Source organism: Artemia franciscana, unplaced genomic scaffold, assembly GCF_032884065.1.
Source record: "Artemia franciscana unplaced genomic scaffold, ASM3288406v1 Scaffold_1336, whole genome shotgun sequence".
Lineage (NCBI taxonomy): Eukaryota > Metazoa > Arthropoda > Branchiopoda > Anostraca > Artemiidae > Artemia > Artemia franciscana.
The window spans coordinates 17,383-40,259 of record NW_027062796.1 but is presented as its reverse complement, the minus strand read 5'-3'; the positions used below and the strand labels follow the sequence as shown (position 1 = coordinate 40,259).

Sequence of the window (22,877 nt, the reverse complement as noted above, 5' to 3'; positions counted from 1 at the left end):
GTGGGGTTCAGTTTTTCTCTGAAGTGATCCTTCCATCGTTCTCGTCTTGCCTCGGAGTCGGTGATTGAGAGCCCGTGTTTATCTAACAGTGTAGGAGCGGCCGATGACTTCTTTTTTGACAGTTATAAACAAGTATAAACAGGCATAAAAAGTAGATAAACAAGAACATAACTTAAAACCATATATAACCTAATTACAATATATTGTCAAAATTACATTTTTGCACTAATTGCTTTATTTGATAGACATGTTTTGTATTCTAAATTTGAAACTAGTTTTTCCCAGCCTGCAAAATATGAAAAATTGCAGCGACATTTGGTTGGCTGTGCTGAAAAAATTACTAGGTGAATCAATTGAGTTTTGTTTCTTTGCCATTAATGAAACGCTGTAATTGTGAAACTTCAAAACTTCTTAAATTATGTATCTCCTAAGAAGAAATTTTGGTACTTGTTAATTAAATCAAAAACACACAAGAAGTGAAGTAAGGTTAATCCTAATGAAATAAACCTTCATATAATAGCCTAGATTATAGCCTATAATTATAGATTATAGCCTATAATTATAGATTATAGCCTATATGAAGCCTATAGATTATAGGCTTCATATATAGCCTAGATTATATTATTATATAAACTAAGGGTTATATGAAGGTTATATTTCATTAGGATTAAAATAACTTCACTTCTTGAATGTGTTTCGTTGAATTTACAAGTACGAAAATTTATTCAAGAAAAATCAACATTTATTTCTTAAAGACTGTCTTGTATAATATGTTATATCTGCCTTAAAACAAACTGTTCTCCCTATTTTCTGAAACCTAATTAATGTTGTTATTGTTGCATGCGTTCCTAAACAAATAGACAAAGTAGACTGAATTTCTTGTGAAATGATTTAAAACTGAGAGGAAAAACACAGGCTATTGAATTCCATTTATCCGAAAAATTTATAAGGTATTGAAAACTGGAAGTAAAACTACCTACAAGTAACTGGACAAGGCCATTGGAGAGGCGTATTTGCGAGGGCCTAAAGGTCCGAGTCTGTTATTGGTGGTAACTCAAAGCTTGAGTTACCGAGTAGAGACAGACCCACTGCAGTAGTGTTTTTATTGTATGATTTTGGCTAATCAGAATATTTGAGTATGTAATTGCAAGTACTGGGAAAATGATTAAGTGTTGGTCGTTTGGAATTTAAGGGTACAAGAATGGGTATAAAAATACTGAATGGTTTAAATAATGGGTTTATGGGTCTAAATGGGATGCAGTAATTGCTGCAAAGTAGTAAAGAGCAAACCACAGATTATAGTAACCGAATATCAAATGTGCGCCTTTTTTTGAATTTTAAAATGTAAAAGAACCGCTATTTCACACTGATTCAGTAATGGTATCGATTGTTATTTTCTATTATTATCGATTATTATTGATAGACTAGTATCGATTATTATAGTATAGTATATATAGTATTATAGTATATATAGTATAGTATATATAGTATAGACTAGTATCGATTGTTATCAATCGATTATTGTTCATATTAAGATTCTACAGACGATCTGGTCTGTATTAGAAATAAGTATGAATAAAACTGGGATATTTAGCTCCAAGAATTGTCTAATTCGCCTCACAAGCCAAATTCCCTGTTCAATAGTCTAATTGTTGTCCATATTGTAAATGTTGTAATATTAAAATGCAACTATTAAATTTTGCCTTTTTAGATATAATTTAGTATCATGACAGCTAAAGGCTCTCAATAATAAGCCATTAAATTGTTTCGAATCTCTAAATCTGCCACTTTCTGCAAAAGGCTTGTGACTGCAAAACTCTTAATCTAATGTTGCATTGTGGGGACACCTCAGGTTAATAGTATTCGTTTTTTTTGTTTCCTCTTCAATTTCTTTAATAGCCTTTGAGGCTGCTAGCAAAGTCTGTAAAGAAGAAGAGGAAAGAATCAAACACTATTTAAACTCAGTTTAGTTTTAGAGAACCAGGCGTGTTTTTTTGTGTTTTTTTTTTTTTTGTTTTTGTTTTTTGAGTGTGTAGAATGTGGACTGAGATTTTGCAGGGTTCAAGTAGCAAGGAAATTAAATGAACAATAAACAATATAAGAAGCTATGATAAAGCATGCACGAATCTTGAATTTTAGGGGGAAAGAAAAGGACAATACCCGAAGCTTTTCTGCACACACTCTCTGGTAGTAAGTGTCATTTTTAAAAGTTTTTTTGCTTGATTGTATTCAAGGAATGTAGACAGAAAGTTTTTAACAACTTTTTGGCATATTGTTGTTTTAATTTCAGTGCATTTTTTTTCATTTTCTTCTGCTTTTTTTGCCATAGTGTGTTCCTCTTGTGGTCATTTTTAAAATTGTTATTTTTCATTTCTTATTAACCCTCTCTGCTAATTTTTGTTGTCCAGGTTTTTGGCGTTTTACTCAACGATCGCCATACAGTTATATCAGATCTTGATATATATGAGAAGGTTGGCAAAGCAGTAGCTCATGAAGAGTATGTACCATTCAGCGTACAAAATGGAAAAATGAATTTTAATGGCGAGTCGTCGACAGTATATGATTCTTTCAGGTTGGATCTTTTGAAGGTAAAGCTAATGGTTTCTTCTTTTAACTTGTATAAATTACGGGGAATAGACTCCTTGTTTTTCCACAGAGTAGAGACCCACTTAAAAATTATTCAAAAGTTCCATGAAAATATGAAAAGTGAAATAATTTCCTAGACTGTACTGTCTTTACATTTACTATTAAAAGAAAATGAAAATATAGGAAAAAAATTTAGTAAGACAGTGATTTTTTTTTGGCAGTAATCATAATAAAAGCCAGAATATTTTGGCTTCACATCCAGAAGCATTTATCAACGAGAAACAATTTTTTTTCCTGGCGGGGAGGAGATGTAAGATAAGGAAAAATCTATCAGCAGGATACATTTATTTACTTTGGCAGTATTATTAGTGAAGAGGGCGTATGAGGCGATGGTATACGAAGTAGAATAGTGAAAATTTTTTTCACTATTGAAAAACTATTGGAAGAATATAAAGATAAGTCTGCGAATTACAAAATTGAATGCACCAGTAATGACAGCAGTGAAGCATGGATCTGAGACTTGGGGGCTTTGAAAGTCTAAGGAATACAATCAGCTGCACATAAAGTATGGATTGTTCCTACTCTCTAGGGCTGTAATGACAGAAAGGTTAAGGTAGCTAAGCAATAATTTACAGGAGGAAGATGACAATGGGCTAAAGATTTGTATTTTGATAGACCATCTGAAACAAAACGAAAAGCAGGTCGTCCCCGATTCGGGCATAGACAAGTCACGAGGACGGATTCCAAGAAAATTGGAACTTCATGGGAGGAGGTAAAGATTGAAGCTTCAAATAGATTGAAGTGGATGTATGCTGTTTTGTTGGCCTCAAGCGTCTTCGGGCTGCAGTGAGTTTTTTGTAGCAGTAGTTATCTGAGGCCAAAGTTGTTGTATATAAATCCAAGCTTAAAACCCGTTGGGTGCATATTCTGCAAATAATTTTGATTTTCACCCCATTTGGTATTAAAGGTTTTTGGAGATTGTTCATTACAAATCTGAGGCTAATATAATAGCATAGAAGTCCAAAATCAAAACCGCGAAAAATTATTTTTCTCATCAAAGGGGTTACACAGCCGTTTATCCAGTAGACAGTAGTTCTCACCCCATGAACACTGACCAAGTCGGTAGTGTGTTGGTTATTTTACCTGTTGTTAATTTTCTATTGATTTTTTTTTTAATTCACCGTTTTTAACAGACATTTTTTGAAAAAATTTAAAAGCTATATATTTTGAGAGAGACTATAAAAGATAGTCCTACGAAATCTTTAATTGTTCAAAAATTCTGTTTGAAAAAAAAAACGTGACAAAAAGAAAAGCTATTATTTGAATTTAAGCTGGAAAACTCTTGGAGAATAAAATATTTGAGTTTTTATGACAAAACTTTAATTTGTTCCTCATTTTTAGTCTTCCCTTAGGCTGCATTTGGCTCTTTTTATACCAACTGTATAAAAGTCACTTCTGTTTTAGGGACAATCGGAAAACCCGAAGATCAACGCTTTCTACTTATATAAAGGAGATATTAAAGGTATTGTAATTATTTCTTTGGTCATATTGGTAATTGTGTTTTGAAAGGCCTTAGAAAAGCCGTATATAGATCACATAAAATGTTAAAAAGACTGTTATTTGAATTGTCTTTGCTTCGGCTGAATCAATCTATAAAAAAGGAGTGAGTTTGTTACATTTGTTTTTGAATATTTTACTAGCGAGAAAGAATCATCTTTGTTTGTTAGTCTGTAATTGGTAGTGAGTGTCTGGATTAAAAATGGCTGGATTTGAGAAACAAAAAATCATACGGAATCTAGTGACTTTTGGATTTACTTTTGAGCACTAACTAGAAATTTGTTTAAGACGACGATTTTTAAATGGCAACAACAAATAAGATTGCAGTTCAAGCTTTCAGAACCAGACTTATAATTGAAAATTAAATTTTCCAAAACTCTATATTAGTGAAAGACTGATACACAGAAACATCGAGAACTCAGTTTAACGGAGGACCCTAATCTGGCTTAGTACGGATTGTAACCAAAAGATGATCGGCATAGGCAATAAACAGGAATATCGGTATCAACGATTTACCGTTGGAAAAGTCATCAACCAAAATGCAAAGCATTAAAACCATTCCGACGCAGGTAGGGTGTTACAGCTTGTACATAAAGGCTTTTCGCATGTTCAGGTCGAAAAGCGATACGGTACCTCGTTAATTCAGACCGTGTTATACGTAGACGACTTATATAAGGGGGTTGAAGTAGCATGCCCCTTGACCATCCTGAAGTTCCAGCTGGATGAAACGTTGGGTAGGTAAAGGTCTCCTCACGATGGTCGGTATTTTTTAAAATGACAAGATTTTTGTCACGTTGTTTTAAAACCATTTCATTTAGTCAGCATTAAGAGTAAGTACAGTGCATACTTCATTACATGCAGGAAGATTGAACCGTCTATGACACCATCTGGCAAAGCAAAAATGAGCTGTACGTTTGGAGGCTGTTCTCCCAATGAAGCAGCCAGTTGATTTGCATCATCCTCCACTTTTTTGTAACCTTTGCATAGTCGTTTGTGTCTATCAATATTTCTTCCAAGAGATTCATTAGATTATGAGAGATCCCATATTTTAAAGGATGTGCGAGGCGTTCCTCAAAAAGTTCATTGGAGTCTAAAAAGTACATTTGGCTATATTTCACCTTAAGTGGCTCAATTTCACCTTAAGTAGTTTATCACGGATTTGCCGCTAGATTGATTTTGTGATAAATTTATCCAGCTACTTTAAAGCTAAATATATTCCGACTATTTATGGTTTGATCATCGCTTACGTTAAATGAAGCTAGAACAAAACCCGAGTTCAAGTTTCGAATACGTTTATAAAACTCTTCAGAGAGCAAGTGACGTCCTAAAATAAGGCAAAACAGTTGATTTGGAAATGGAGGTGGTGGCATTGCAATTCGACCATGCAAGCAGCAATCTTCAAATGAATACCTGTGTTTGCTAATCTTTCCACCGGAAAATGTAGGGCTCCACAGCGAATACAAGTACCGTTGAAGGGTCTCAAAGATTTATATGCTACATTTGCTGAGTTTATGGTATCTTTGTACGTATGTACTTAGTTTTGTACCACACGTTGTTGGTGATGAAGATTACGACATCGCTGTTCTTCTTACCGCGTGTGTCTTTGCAAAACTGCAAATTTTAGTTTTTTTGGGCCTTCCTACAGACATTGTATTGCATAAATAACTGACTAAATTTGGAAACTCAGCTATCTATATATATATATAAATAAGTTGTATGTTTGTGTGTTTGTCCGTTATATGACGTCATTATAATTATATAAGGCTTTGTATATGACATCATTATAAGTATATAAGGGGGCGATTCAAAGAGAAATTTCAGTATAAATCCTACAATGACAGAAGAAAAAGCCGAGGAAGCTGCTCAAAGAGTTAATTCAAAGAGAAATTTTAGTATAAATCCTACAATGGCAGAAGAAACAACCGAGGAAGTGCCTCAAAGAGTTAAAACCAAAAGGCTTGCGGCTAAAAGAGAAAGTGAGAAAATAAAGCGTGCCGAGGAATCACAAGAACAACGTGAAAACAGGCTCGCGGCTCAAAGAGATAATACCAAAAGAAAGCGTGCCGAGGAATCACAAGAACAAAGTGAAAATAGGTTTGCGGCTCAAAGAGATAATGCGAAAAGAAAGTGTGTCGAGGAATCACAAGAAGAACGTGAAAACAGGCTTGATGCTCAAAGAGATAATGCCAAAAGAAAACGTGCCGAGGAATCACAAGAGCAACGTCAAAATTATCGCCGGGCATTCAGGTACAGGCCAGTCGATGATTATAGCTTGAGTAGATGTGTTCAAAGTGGGACTATGTCTAAAATTTGTCCCTATTGCAAGGCCTTGAAATTTAATGGAGAAACAATGAGAATGTGTTGCGCCTCAGGAAAAGTTAAACTTCCTCAACTGACTGCACCACCAGAGCCATTGAAGACTTTATGACGTTACAGACTGGGACACCGGGACACAAATGACGACCGGGACACTCAAAGAGAAATTACAGACCGGGACACAAATGACGTCCGGGACACAGGGTATATAAATGACGACCGGGACACAGGGTATATAAATGACGACCGGGACATAGGGACACAACTACAACGGGGATACCGGAAGGGCACAGGGGGGATATACAAATGACAACGGGGACACAGGGAATATTCGATTAGCAATCACCATCAACAAAGTTCAAGGGCAATCATTAGAAAAGTGCGGTATAGATCTGAATACGGATTGTTTTCCCATGGCCAATTATATGTTATATGTTCAAGAGTCGGTAAACCTGACAATCTATTTATATGCACAGACAATGGGACAGCGAAGAATGTTGTATATTTGCAAGTTTTACGTAGTTAAAAACATATATATATATCTATCTATATTCACAGGTGGGACACAGTGACACAACTACAATGGCGCGTAACGACTTACGCGCGCGGGGGGGGGTGCTTGGGGAGGGGGGCACGAAGTGCCCCCACCAACTAGGTGTTGGTGTGTTTCGCGCCACACCAACAGCTAGTCTTGTATAAGAGGAATTACATTATATAATGTCATAATATACATGACGCCGTTGCAATTTTTTAAGAACACAACGCCATTGTAATTTTTACTATATGACGTGATTTGCAAAAACCAAACTTAAGGCTTTAACGAATTTTACAAGACCTATGACCTATCCAGTTCGTTTTGTATGCGAGAATATTCCTAGATACAAATTTTCCCGAAGAAATATAGAGCCATTTTTGTGAACATACATACATACACAATTGTTGCTCACTTATAAAGAATATATATATATATATATATATATATATATATATATATATATATATATATATATATATATATATATATATATATATATATATATATATATATATATATATTATATATATATATTATAAATATATGTTTCTTTGTATGTCCATAAATTGATGAATGTCCGAAATACCCTTTTCTCTCCTAGAATTTAGTCAGCGTTGCCATTCAACTTTTTCAATTTAATGCAAGGTTTGATGATGACAGGTTAGAATAGGTTTGGGCAGGATAGGTTTTTTAACTCATTTCTGATATTTAGAACCAAATTTAACATAATCTAACCTAACCTTGCTTTATCTTTCACCATCATAGCTTGGATAAGACTGAAAAAGCTGACTCTTAAAGCTAATCGGATCCAAGAAGAGAAAAACCATTTTTGAACATTCACCGGTGAATGTCGACGTTAAGCAGATTTCGGATATTCTAGGTAACACACGCATACACACGTTTTCCTCATCTCCCTATCTGTTAATCCCAGTGTCCACAAGGCCGATCAATTGTGTAGTGTTGTGAAATTACCGTAAAATATATATATATATATTATAAATATATGTTTCTTTGTATGTCCATAAATTGATGAATGTCCGAAATACCCTTTTCTCTCCTAGAATTTAGTCAGCGTTGCCATTCAACTTTTTCAATTTAATGCAAGGTTTGATGATGACAGGTTAGAATAGGTTTGGGCAGGATAGGTTTTTTAACTCATTTCTGATATTTAGAACCAAATTTAACATAATCTAACCTAACCTTGCTTTATCTTTCACCATCATAGCTTGGATAAGACTGAAAAAGCTGACTCTTAAAGCTAATCGGATCCAAGAAGAGAAAAACCATTTTCGAACATTCACCGGTGAATGTCGACGTTAAGCAGATTTCGGACATTCTAGGTAACACACGCATACACACGTTTTCCTCATCTCCCTATCTGTTAATCCCAGTGTCCACAAGGCCGATCAATTGTGTAGTGTTGTGAAATTACCGTAAAATAAAAACTCAGTAAGTGAAATTGGTGAAATAAGGTAAAATAAGCTACTCTGTAGGGAATAAAGGGTAAAATTAGTGTTTTAGAGTTGTCCTCAAGCCACAAGATCAGTTGAGCATTTCTTTTTAAGTATCACTTACAGCTTTTATTGTTTTACTGATTCTGATTTACATGGGCTTAAAAAAGGTCATGCCCCTTCATCTAGAGTTTCATCAGTTTAATAAACTGTCTAGTTTATTCCTTTGGTAATCTTGCGCCTAGGGTAATACCTCAGCAATTGGACAGTGCCTGGTTTCGGACATATATTTCGTAAAAAATAAAATAAATCAGTTTAATTTACCAATATTAAGAGTAAAATCATATTAGTCATTTTATCTACATTTAAACCTAAGAAATGTTACCCTTACATCCTTGCATATTTAAATAACCATGTTCAGCCACATTCCTCTTATCATATACATGTTATTTTTCCTTTATTTAAAAAAGTACTGAATATAAGTAAAAAAGTGGGTTGTAGCACTTTGATGACTTTAATTAACATTGGATCATAATAGCGGATCATAATTCATAATTCAGTCACTTTCACAGTCATTAAGACTATCTTCAACAGGATTTGCTTGCAAACCTAGCTCCTCTTCTTCAGACTTAGATTCTTATTCAGGTGACCGTGCCTGTTCAGAAGCCCCCCCCCCCAAAAAAAAAAAAAACACGAAAGGTTCCTGGGAAAAGATGGCATGAATACACGATTTCTCTGAGATGTGGAGTTAAAAATAAAATGAGGATATCGGTTCTGCAAACGGCTCCCCACATTCTTTTAGGAAGGCAATTGGAATTAAAAACATTCATTAATAGAAACCTTGCTTTAAATAGAGATACTGGAGATATTCTTATAAACCCAATTTACAATAACTTAAAAATAAAGGATTCAAGTAGTATTTTTCTTCAGTTAAAATTAAGATCGTCTAACCACACTTTTAATGAAAATTAGGTCAGTAGACAAGCCAAGTCAATCACTAAGCAGAGAATTCTTGCCCAATCTAATTGATGAATAGTCTTCCCTTTTTTTCTGGTTTGTTTTTTTGGTTTGTTTGGTTAAGTCTTTCTTCTGCTTAGTTAGAGCCAAATCACATGATTATTTTTCCTTCCTTTTTTAGCATTGAAGACGGCAGGGTGGAATTCCCTGACGAAATTTCTGCCTCTATCATTTTCGATTCTGTTTTGTCCGCTGATTTTTCTCGGCTATTTAATTTTATTATCTTCTTTCTTTTTTGTCATATGTTAATCCTGCTTGTAGCCCTTTCTGTCTTTAACAGTCCACGTAACTACTGTAATCTTATTTTAGCTAATATTTCACCATTTTAAAATTATAATTACCTCTACTATAATACCCTTTATCGTTTTGATAGCAACAGACCTACATCAGATAGACGGCCTTTTGAACCGGGGAACATAGCCATTCACAAAAACAAAATTATGCTCAATCCTTTTTCTGCAAGCCTCTTCGCGCTTTTGTGTTCTAAAAATTGCAGGGTGTCGTAAAATATCTAAGATACCGATAAAATACTTAAAACACCAGTAAAATAGGTAAAATACGTGCATTACGTAAATTATGTAAAATAGAAAAAATATCAATTGTACGGGAGTTTTACCAACTTGTAGTTCGTTACAACACTACAAGTGTGCTATATATATTTCAGCATTTTATTGTAGGAGTGTCCAATCCCCTGTTTATCTATGGCATTAACATTTCAGATGTTCCTCGTTTGCCTCCACTGTCATCAGCGGTCAAATCAGAACAGTTCAACAAAGAACATTTGGGATTTTTGGGGATCTTTGATTTGGAAACAGTTCAAAAAGCTAAGGAGCTTTTAAAAGCTAGTTATATTAATTACGGAAGAGACAAGGAGAGGTGGATGAAACTTATAATCTTTCACTAATTATTAAGCACAAAACACTGTCTATGCAATTTATATACGAAATAAATAATATGCATCGTCTGTTGGTAAATATTACAATCAAGGTGGGTAGCGTGTCACATTTGTCAAATTGATTCAATGAAGTTTCTTTTGAGCTTTTTTCATAATGTTCACCAAGCAGGTATGCTAGAATATTTTTAGGGTTTGCTTTTTCTGAACATTAAGAAAAAGCTATGCTCTGTTCAATTAAAAAAAAAAAAAAAAATCACGCCTACTAATGATATAATCTTCTTTAAATCTGAATGTTTTTATCTTCAGCACGAAACAGAGGAAGTGGAATGTTTTAGCTTGATTTCCAGGAAAGCAGGTATGGGCTTTTAATTTTCTGTCGTTTATTCGAATCTCTTGTTAAATCATACAAGTTATACCAAGGTCAATTATTTCTGAATAGTTTGGCCACACAAACTTAAAAAGGTTTATGGTGGGCGAGATTTGGTACAGGTAAGACAATTTTTCAAATCTAAATTTCATCGTAAATCTATTTAGCGAATAGAAAATTTTCAAGACCTGGCTTTAAATCTTGGCTCTCACAGTAGTCGAAGTTTGCTTGGGATCCGGTGTTACCCCTCAGGAAATCTCTCCCCTCTTTGAAAATTCCCTTCCGTGGAAAATCCCCCCGCTGAAAATTCTTCCCCCGAAATTTTCTGCCCATGAAAAATTCCCCTACATGCTAAATCGAAAAGCTAAGAGAAAGTACAAAATTTTTACCTCAAAATGTCAATTGGATGTCCTAAGGGGTAATAAAAGGACCAGATATCAAAACAGTTTCAGGACAGGGGCTGGTTGGTCTCCAGTCACTTTCAACTTATGAAAAAAGACTAAAACTCTCAATTTCTGGTTGAATGACCATCATCCAAAGTTTCTACGACCATGAGGCGGATGGGAGGATGAAAAAGGGGCAGCCCCCTCGTATCAAAAATAAGTTTTGCTTATTTTGGAGTTTAAGGTTACTCTTTCCTTTCATAAAAACAGCGTACACTAAAAATATTCCCAAGAATGAACAGGGATTAAGTATTAATCTGTACATCCCCCTCCCGCCCGTTATTTAGAATTAATTCTTAATTTACCTGAAGGCTCAATGAGAGCTAGGACATTTTGGCATTAAAATGCATCCTTTGGGGTATCTGCCCCGTCCCAAATAACAAAACAATCAGAGAACCCCATTGTAGAGGTTTTAAGCTCTCATCTGCAAATCTTTGGTATTGTGCATTTTTGCCAAAGAATGATCACGGATAAAAACAACAGCAAGTAAAACAATAGGTAATTTACCTAAGACAGTGAAATTTGTTTAGACCCTAAAAATATTTCGGCTCTACTATCCAAGAGCTGCCCACAGTAAACTAAGTATATAAATTAAATAAAGCTTACAATAAAAGGAAATTTTTAAACCTGAAATTGAAAAATCTAAAAACAGTCCCAAGTTTGTTGTTTTTATGATGGAAAAGCAGTGTGGTCCTCGTCGTTATTTAAAGATCATGAACATGTGTGTTTTTTTTCAGTGTTATTGTATCAAACCAAAGGACCTAGAAGATCGAGAAAGGGCTCATTCAAACAAAATTAAGAGCTTAAGTGCCATTTTAGTTGACCAAAGAGCTCTGGAAGTAACTAGTCCCCTCCCCCTGTCCCTTTTTTCCCCAAATACAAATGAATGAAATTCTGAGATAGCCATTTGATTCATCATAATTGAAAGGTCTAATAAACATACGTCTGACGTTGACAAGACTCCCACTGTCCTTATGGAAAGGACCGTAAGTTTTGCAATTTGTCAATTGTTTATAGATAGTATCAAACAGTTCGTGGTAACGAACTGTAGTAAGGAGCGACCCGGCTCAATAGTAAACGAAACTCTAAAAAACGGAATTTTGATACTAAAACATACATCAAAAGAATCAGATTTTTATGCTGATTTTAAATATATAAGTTTCATCAAATTTAGTCTTTGTCATCAAAATTTACGAGCCTGAGAAAATTTAACCTCAAGAAGCTGAGTATTACAAGACCTATTTTTTCGAAAACCATGCTGAGGAGGATTCCAAAGACGATTTTCATCAAAATACTTTTGAACGCGAAAACAATCAACTTTTACATCACTCGGCAAAAAATAGACGTGAATGAAATTGGCCGATAGTTTTTAAAATCTGACCTGGAGCCACTTTTGTGAAGTGGCTTTACCAAGGCCTTCTTCCAGCCTGAAGGACACAGTCCATGCGCCAAAGATAAGTTAAATATATAAGTAAGTGGTTCTGCAATTTCATGAGCAATTTGTCTCATCAATATGTTCGGGAAACCGTCTATATCCGGCGCTTTAGACGTATCCAATTTTATAAGAATATTATAAACTTCAGTCAATGAGAAATCCGAATCATCAAATGGAACAAGAATGTCCGACGACGCAATCGACTCTACTTGAGATGCAAAATTAGCTTCATTTGAATGAATTGGCTGTGTTTTAACAAAAACTGCAGAAAAAATTTGATTAAAAATAAGAGCCTTCTCAGAATCACTATCAATCTTTTGGTGTGTATCCTGATGTGTGAACGTAGATATAGATGGTACAAGGTTAGGCTTATTCCTATTTACATACTTCCAAAATATTTTAGGTGATGCGGTGCTTGAGTAAATAATACGCGACTCAAGCTCTTCACGATTAGTCCTAAGAAGCCGAGTGACCTTGTTTTTTGCTAGTGAATACGTATGCCATTCACCTGGATCGTCTTGCAACTTAGTATCCAAATGCCCTTGTCTGACTACTTTACTATGTCGAGACTCAATATACGACCGCCAAAGACTATTTTTTTTACATATTGCTTGCTTGGAGTATGTGTCTCGGAAGTTTAGGATTATTTCTACGACCGGAAAAATTCTTCACCAAAGGAACAAATTTATCCCTACATTCCCTCAACACTTTTTTTTTACAAAATCAAACGCGGTGTCCGGAGAAACATGATTATTTTTTAGTTCATACATGATATTAATAGACGAAATAAATTGTCACATTGATTCATTATCGGTTTTAGCATAATCATGCCGATAAAACTGAAAACCTCTCTGTTGAGCATCAATATTATAAATATATAAATATCTAACACAACGTGATCACTTTTACCTAAAGGTGGACGGAAATCTATACTCAAAATATCATCCATTGACTTGGTAATAGCCAGATCTAAAATCGATGGAATAGCATCATTCCTGGCTCGAGTTGGCCTATCAAAATGTTGGTATAAGTACAGATCATCCAATGTATCTAAAAATTGCTGCTAATACGATGAAGTGGACTGACTAGTACTATGTACACTCCAATCTATCAAAGGTAAATTGAATTCACCTAGAATAAGGACTTTGAACTATGACCAACAAGACGAGAAATACACGCTAGAATATTGGCATTATTAACTGGACTCGATAAATTCACAGTAGGACTACGATAAAAAGCTGCAATACACATGTAACTACTATGATAAGGCAATTTAACATCAATCAAAAGACACTCGGACACTGAGTCTACTAACGAATCAACAACCACAGAAAACTTAATAGAACCATGAATAAAAATACAAATCCCTCTTTTAGCTGAATTATTAAATACTAAATTATATTGTTGTAGTGGCTGAAAATAAATAGACGGATCACTGAAATGTTTTGGTAAAACTTCGGTAACAACAACTAAATGTGGTTTACGTTGCTTTATTAGCTCACTAAACTCTTCCCATTTAGATGACAGGCAGTCTGCATTTGTATAAGTCACCAAAAATTTATCACTCAGACACTTCAACTTTTTTAGGGAGTCACTCTTCCATGCTCTTGTAGCTTTTTGGGGTTTCGCGAAAAGAGTTATTATTCACGAGGGTTAGTCCGTTTTTGCTACGTTTTATTTTCCAGTTAGTTTCGCCAGCGTCCAATTTCGATTTCAGCTCCTGTTTCAGGGCATCGTACTTCTTTTTTTCCAACGGTTCAATGGTAGTACGATCATGAGAGACTTTGAACAAGGGGTATGTAGCTTTGATACTAGCAGTCTCAGACATCAGAAAGAAACAAGCTGTATCTCGTTCTACCGGTGCCTTAAACATCAACTTAATAGGCCTGATCTTACCAGGCGTATGTTTACCAAGTCTAACTGAGTAGCTACATTTCGCAGGGCAAAGTACAAGTAGCTTGTCGTTGAAAAATTTGCAATCGGTCTCGTTTTGTTGTCTACGAGATGACAAAGTAGCGTCTTCAGCTAAACCAAACACGATCAGATTTTGTTGTTTTTCCACAAAATCTGACGCATAAACTGAACTTAAGTTCGAGCTACTGACACTGATTTCCTCGTCCTTTTTCACAAATTTTTCAGTTAGGCTTTTTTCCAAGCTCAGACACTTTACTCCTATTAGGTTCTTGATAAAATACTGGACGTCGGAAAGTGTGCACTTATTTTTCAGGTCATTCTCGATTTCAACTACTTTCCTTTGGATAGGCTCTAATAAAGCGCAAAATTTATCCTCCATCGCCTTAAATAACGTTTGAATTTCCCCCCTAAAAAGATCTTTAATTTCTGCAGATGTAAGTCCTTGGTTGATCGAGTTTTTCTGTTGTTTACATACGGGGCAGAACCAAAGTGATCCGAGTCATTTTTGTCAATAAGTTGTATTCTGGCTCTGTCATTTGCAAGCATACGATGCATACCCAGGATTCGCATGAATCGCAAAGCAATGCAAAATCGTCATCTGGCAATTTGGAGTCACAACCTTTGCACTCATCAACACCTTTTTTAGGCGAATGTCTTGGTCTTTTTTGGGCAACTGAGTTAGACGATCCATTATTTTTCTCCCTAGCTCTACCGTTCTAATAGCGACAACAGTGCGCGCGCGCTAAATTTGAAACCAAGTGTACACGTGGGCTAGTTAAAACAAGGTCAAACATAAAAGTACTTAAATAACAAGATTGACCTTAAAAATGTGAGTTAGAGTAATACGCTGCTCTATAGGGTCGCTTATTAGCAAAGCAGGTAAGCAGATTGATACTTATTTCTTCTGATTTTTGAAGATTTTTGGATTACACTTTGTTAAGATAAGAAAATAGCGCTGTTTGAATCCTTATTCATGTCTTAAAATGACTCTAAATATGCTTATAAAAATAAAAATTCACTCATGATGTTTTCGAAATACGAAACAAAGATGATATACATATGCTATTCATGATTTTTCTAAAAAAGTGAGAATTAAATATTTCAAGAAAGTTTGCGCTCATGATCAGTTTATCTTAGCGTTGAATGCTGACAAAGACAAATATTTGGACTGTGAAACAACTGCTTGTGGTAACTCTATTGGAAATATATGCTTGCGTTGTCAGAACAGGGAGACATAGATTCCTTTGGACTAACTAGAAATTTCATCATACGTTATGGTTGATATGCAAGAGTAACATTTCCAGAGATTATAGCTCTTAAAGAGAATGCAAACACAAAAATAATAGTTAATGTTGAGGACCAATTTCTTGCTTCTAGTTCTGTTAACACGTTACCCGTTCAAATTGATATCAGATATGTCTTCCTAATGTTGAATGTTGTCTCCTACTGTGTTTTAAAAAATGCTGGTGTTAGTCATGTTGCTAATGCTGATGACGTACTATTAGTTAGATACACTAGATGCATGGTCTGACTGATTCTCTGGGTAAAGTGAAACTTTCTGTAAATGCTTCTAAATGCTAGTTGTTGTTTTTTTATATTCCTAACCCTGCTCCTCCTTACTTAGGGGTACAATGCTACTCGATTTTGTTTCAAAGATCAAATGGCTTTGCATTACTTTTCCTGTTACCATTTTGACTATATCCTCGTCTTTTATTGCTAGTGCTCTACAGTCTATCTGTGTCTCGCATGGTAAAATCTTGCTAAATAGAGGAAAGTAGAGTTTTCGAAGTTTGTGTAAACTTCAATATAGTTTTTGCTCTCCAAAAATCCTGTTTCTTTCTGGTTTACAGCATTTAATACAGAATAAAGACCTTCAGTTAATGAGACCTATTTCAAATGCTTTAAATATTTATTATATCTACCAAAATGGTATTTACCATTATCTACCAAGTTGGATGATATTATAATTAGTAAGATAGCATGTATATACAAAGATGGTACCAACCGAACTTGTTTTGGAATCCCTCCCCTCCACTGGTACTGCCTGGCAAAACCTCTAAAATTCTGAGGGCTGATTTCCTGAAAAGGATGATCGCCAGTTATCTTCTTGGTTAGTTAATCCCTGATCTAGTAAAGTAAGCATAGTGTAAATATGGTTGACACAGTGATGTTGTTTTTTGTTTATTTTCTTTGTGTATGTTGTGCTTTTTTTGTATTTCTTGTAGTATATATTTTTTTCGTTTTTTCTGCTTTTATTTTTCTAATATTACGGGTAATACTTACTCACTTACTTTATAAATTGGAAAGAGAGACTAGTTGTTCCTAGTAGAAAATAAGTCATTAATGAGAAGATAAATGTTTACAGGTCTATTTGGTAGCCGAAACCCCTCATGGTGTCCTGGAACCTCGCCATTTCGATTATTGACTATAAAAGGTAAGTAGGGACAAGAGCAAGATCTTTTTTTAAGACTCTTTCTAGTTATGGTGAACTTGTTTTGAACAGTTTCAAGTTCTCCCGTTTTTTTTAAAGTTGATTTTATGCTCCCAAATATATATTTTTAGTGGTTTTTCCTTATGGTTGTTTGTATTGTTCTTTCAATCGTTTTTATGTATTTTTTCGATTTAGAAATTAAGGGAAGCATCATTTCGTAGAAGTTAATAAACTAAATTACATCTTTCCTACATAACGTTCAAAGTTGTGACTACTTCTACTCTCAAACACAGCATCACTCCGCTTTTATAATAAAACGTATTACCTTCCTACTCCTTGCCCTAAGGAAAAACGCTCCACCATTCCGTTACCTGAAACGAGCAAAAATCTCAACGTTATAATTTCTTCATTCATGTTTCCTTTTCATCTTAACCTTAGTTCATTTTAATTGTTCCTTTTAAGCTAATAAGTTATTGTTATACTTCTGTGTTACTTGGAATTATTTAATATTCAATGAATAATTTTGATTACATTAAAATATAAATATATAATTATTTTGAATTTTAATTAATGTAAATTTTAGCTTTATTTTTTTAATAATTGAATTATTTTAAATTGATTTTGTTTTAATTATTTTTTTCCTTAATGTTTCTTATTTCCTCTATCCAAAGAGTGTGTGTAACAAATGTGAAACTTAGTAAAAAAAATTGCAATATGAGAACAAATAGCTATAAATTGACTAGTTGGGGCTGAGCTCAAGCCATTGGCATCAAGCTATTGACAAACTAGAGGTAAAGCCAAGAGACAAAGTGAGAGACAAAGCTGGCATAAGCCGTTTAATTCTTATCTTTTCTAAAACAGCCAAAACTAGGTCAATTTGAAGCAATTGAATAAAAATAACTAGTTTTTTTTACTGAAAGTGAGGAGCAACATTAAAAGTTCTAATGCAAATGAATTATTACGTATATGGTGGGAGTTTTCCCTTTATCAACACCTCGCTCTTTAGGCTAAAATTTTTTAGTACTTGTGAAAAATCTTCTTATTGCTCTAATTAAACGAACCTTGTGTTTCAAGAATCTTTCGTAAAGGTTTGGGACAAAATTCAAACTATAGTGTGCACAGTGAGGTGTTGAGGAAGGGGCTACCCCCTCATCTACGTAAAAATTTCTGTTCATTTTAAGTCTTAGTATTGTTTCTTACTTTCAGTTGAAAAAAATGTTTGTTTTTTTTTTAATTAAATTTCTGATCGTTTTTTAAATAATGCCAGGAAATTTGGCTCCACCACCACGGAAAAATCCCTTCTCCTCACAGATATATCCTCTAACAATTTAATCCTGGTGACAATTTACCTCGGGAATTTACCCTTAAGATATCCACGTGTAAAATTGTGTCGACAAAGAGAAAGCAAAACATGAGAAAAATTTCGTATAGGAATTCTAGAAAATTCCTCCATTGCAAAATTTCTTCTGAATTACCCCCTGATTTACTCTCTTTCCAAGGATGGTTCTCCCCCTGAAAAATCCCCCCAACAAAAAATTTGTCTCCCTCACTCAAAAATGTGTCCATGCATCCCAATAACAAATATAATACGTAAATAATCAGCAAATTTTATAACCTAAAGAACTTTTTCCAAGGGCTATGGGGTTGGTGTTGTATCCAAAGGGATGGTTATTCGGACTTTCAACTCTGCCGGAAAAAATGGCAATCTCAAATATTAATCGAACGATTTTGAGAAAAAAGAGGTGTGGAATGGGGCCTTGTGTCCCTCCAATCTTTTGAGTCACTTAAGAAGGGCATAAGCTTTGAGTTTCCTTTCGAATAAGCAGTCTCACGATATTCTAAGGCCACGGGGTCGATACGATCATCTCAGAAAAAAATGTGCCTCTATGATTATCTTATTGAAAAAATACAAAAATTTCACTCTTTTGCAAGTAAGAGCTTGGAACCTCTACAGTACGGTGAGTTTTCTGCTACGCTGGTGTGATCTTCCTGTAGATTCTCTGGCTTTTGAGGGTGTTTCTCCCTTTTTTCTTTAATCAAGCAAGTTTACTTAATGAAACTTATGCAGTTGGAATCAGCATATTTGCTAATTTCTTGATTTATCAATTTGTATTAAAATTTTGTTCTTAGAGTAGAACCATGCAACCCATGGTCAGAGACCATCCAGGTAAAGTCAACATTTTCTTTCTTCCAATGATTGATTTTACTTAAAGCGACGAGAATTGTATCCTTTCTACACTGACATTTATTGCCCATCAGGGGGAACGGTACGGAATTATTAAGGTTGTAACCTTTGACCAGCCGCTCTGGTAGAAGTCTATGAAGAATATTACTGCAAAAGTACCTGGAAGTAGCGTTGCAAAAGTATAGGTTAGACAAGGAGGATTCTACACCCTCATGAGATTTGTCAGTGCCCTTGGATCTTCGATGGACGGATCTGGACTGAGAGGAGTCTTTGAATTTATATACGCTTCCAATATCGCACCTCATCTTCTAGGTGGTAAGGCTATTTCTAGAGTACTGCAAGCCTTTGCCATTGTAGACTCAGTACTTCACTCGATTATGTTAAGAAAAAAAATTTGTAGACGAGGATTCAGATACAGAGCTATAATTGTATACAGAACTTCCATTGAGTACGGTTGAGCTAAGAGAAATCGAAGATCTATATGAGAAAATAATGGATGGACGAGCTTCTCTTGAATATATCCCCCAATCTTCAAGTCTCATGAAAGCCAAAGCTTCTCTGTCAGCTCATAAATCAGAATGAAGTCACGAGACTAGAACAGGAAAACTGTGGATGCAGTTCATAGACATGGTTGCTATTCTTCGGAATTTCATCAGAGCTAAACGTAGACGCCAATGGAACTTCATTTGCAAACAGTTTCCGACATGGTCCTTACCTCAGAGCAGCTAATAACAACAGCTGCATGAAGACAGCAAGACTGAACCTACAGCAGATGAACAGACTTGAACAAAGAAGTCTCTAATACAGCTACTGAGCATTTAAGTATTTCAGCAATTCAGTCTTTCCAAGGGGATTTTCCAGACTTCAGCTTCTTAGCTGTCTTTAGTATCTCCCCACCTGAGGGTTCTTTAATATCGACGGCTAGATTTAGAAATGGTGTGTTTGGTATATCTGGAGGATCTGAAAGTGGTGGTCTATTTAATAACTTTTTGAAATGTGTCGCCCAGGCTTCGTTATCAGGGTTAATAAGAAGTCTTCCAAATTCTTCTTTGACGGGTCCATCTGTCATTTTGACGTTTTCAAACTATCTCATTGGTGATGCAATGCACCGACCGAAAGTCTCCCGGTCTAGCAGCTTCTTCAGCCTTCTGAGCTTTCTGTTCAAGACAACGGCGTTTATCAGCACGGACGCTCTTCTTTATAGCCTTATCCAGCATAGCATACTCTTGTCCAAGAGGGTGTCTTACCCTAATTGATAAGAGGGCTAGAATATAAGGTAAAATTCTAGTTGATTGACTTCTTGCTATCTTGGAGAGGGTTTAGGTTAGGAAAATGAAACTTTCAGGGATGGGTCTACAGGCTAAAGTATGTCCTGGGAAGGTATTTTAAAGAACCCACCTCCACTCCTTCTCCCTCTAGAGGGCCCTAAAATTTGACAACATTACAGGTCTATAACTATTGAAATTTTGACAAAACAACATTTTACCCCAATTTTCAGTTACTAGTTGCTTTTTCTCTGCCTGTAGTTCTGAGAATGCAATTCCTGTTATTTGCATAAAATTTTGAGCCATAACAATGTTTTTTTTCAAAATTTAGGAAATGTATTTGCATATCTTTTAAACCTTATAAGATGGAATTGAGCAAAGTTATGAAGCTGAAAACAATTTTGTTGTACTTCAATTAAGAAGATCTATTTTGCAAGGATTCACTTTTATAGCACACATATTTTTTAAGGTCATCAAAGGTCAGGGCCCTCTAGAGAGAGGAGTGGAGGCAGTTGCTTCAAAATACCTTCCAAGGACATACTTTAGTCAGTAAATTCATCCCTGAAAGTTTCATTTTCCTAAACTAAACCCTTTCTAAGATAGCAAGAAGTCAATTAACTGCCCTTCTGATTTATTGGTGTTGAAGAAAAAAGTTCAGACAGAAATTTGACGCTTCCAGCAACTCGTTGCATCAAGGAGGCACACTCGTGCCTCTATAAAGAGGCGACACACGACAATGTTAAGCGATCTTCGGTTTGAGTGGTCGCAGAGGGATGGGGAGGGATGCATTTCGTAGCCCGAGCTCCAACTAAGAAACCTGCAAAATTTCATCCCCCTCCAACTTATCCTTCATGGGGAAAATCTGGCCGAAAGTTTCGACCCGTCAACCCCAGCCTCCCTTTAACGTTGTCCGATCGGGCTGAAATTCACAAGTTAAGGTCCCCTAGGGCCCAGGAGCTTATCCGCGTAATTTCAGCTCGATCCGATAACTCCTTCCCTATTTTCCAGAAACCACACATAGCCACTTAAAATTCATTTTCTTTTTTTTTCTCGACGCCTACAGGTCACACCCGACATCGGATCTGGGTGTACGAGGACTCATTCGATGCGGAATTCTCCGAGTAAGTGCCCTTCAAAGTTTCGTAGGAAAATCTTAACCCCCCGAAAGTTTCGGCAAAGCAAACCCCACCCCCCTTTTAACGTTGTCCGATCGGGCTGAAATTCACAAGTTAAGGTCCCCTACGGCCCAGGAGCTTATCCGCGAAATTTCAGCTCGATCCGATAACTCCTTCCCTGTTTTCCAGAAACCACGCATTAGCTACTTAATTAACGTATTTCTCTCCATAAGAGCCCATGTTAATTTGAAATTTTTAAAAGTTATTGAGAAGTTATATTTACACACATGTAAGTGATTGGCTCAGTCGGTAGAGCGTGGGACTTTTAATCCTCTGGTCAAGGGTTCAAGTCCCTTACGAACGGTTTTTTTTAACAACATCAAAATAAAAGTGTATAAATTTGATAACACCTGGACAGCTTATCAATTGAGAGATAACAGAATATTAGCTTCTTATGAGCAAAAGAAACATTTCGGTCATTCTATCTATTTTTTTCTATTTTATACAATGATTTAAAAGCGGGGGGGGGGCGGCAGCCACCCAAGTTCCTATCCTAATTCCTGTACGAGGAGTACAGGAATGATTAAATTACATCCACCATGGATTGTAGAAAAACGTACAGAAATAATATGAAAAAAACTTCGTTTTCTTAAAGAGTTAAAGAGGCTGCGTCCCAAAGTCGAACCTTAAAACGTACATGAATTAGAAGAGGCAGTTTGGGGGGCTGCCGCCCCCCCCCCCAAACCCCCAGCTTTTAAAGACTCTTTTGTACAGGTTTTTTGTTTTTTTTGCTAACCCCCCGCTCTTGGCTTCGGAAAGGCCCTCTTTTAATTAACAAAAAATTGAAATGAATGAATAATGGAATAACTTCGAAAAATGTCAAACACAAGAGGACAGAAGAACCATTGCGCCGAAACTAGTAATTAGTAACAATGAAGTCCCCCCACAAAAAAAAACCTGTACAAAAGAGTCTTTAAAAGCTGGGGGTTTGGGGGGCGGCAGCCCCCCAACTGCCTCTTCTAATTCCTGTACGTTTTAAGGTTCGACTTTGGGACGCAGCCTCTTTAACTCTTTAAGAAAACGAAGTTTTTTTCATATTATTTTCTTAAGAAGTGTGTCGTCTTCATGTATTTACAACGGTAGCTTTTACAAAAGCTGAAAATAGTTTAATTGTTAGTAACAATTTCTTACAATCCTCCCTGTCTTGTGGGAGTATATGATGTGTAAGCTGAAAAAAGAATCAAGACAGTTTTTATTTTGAAGGTGCCCAAATAATTCTCACTTTCTCTCCTTCCCAAGAGAAAGTAATTAGTAATGTTTTTGTCTTTGCTTATAGTCACCGAAGTTTTGCCAAAGTTTGATTTT

The 22,877-nt window shown here is 35.5% G+C and overlaps 1 protein-coding gene across 3 annotated transcripts in view; it reads left to right on the top strand.

Annotated features, from left to right (window-relative positions):
- LOC136042471 (uncharacterized) overlaps nt 1–17,017 on the top strand; it is an 82,314-nt gene extending 65,297 nt beyond the window's left edge. For 2 of the 3 annotated variants that reach the window (XM_065727428.1, XM_065727429.1), the window contains exons 11-13: nt 2,409–2,588; nt 4,051–4,108; nt 10,182–10,426. In XM_065727428.1, coding sequence (XP_065583500.1) covers nt 2,409–2,588; nt 4,051–4,108; nt 10,182–10,366 — 423 coding nt within the window. In that variant the 3' untranslated portion in view covers nt 10,367–10,426. Of the gene's footprint in view, nt 1–2,408; nt 2,589–4,050; nt 4,109–10,181; nt 10,427–16,881 lie in introns of those variants that run through there. The other variant, XM_065727430.1, reaches the window with a different exon arrangement.
- The last annotated feature ends 5,860 nt before the right edge of the window (nt 17,018–22,877 follow it).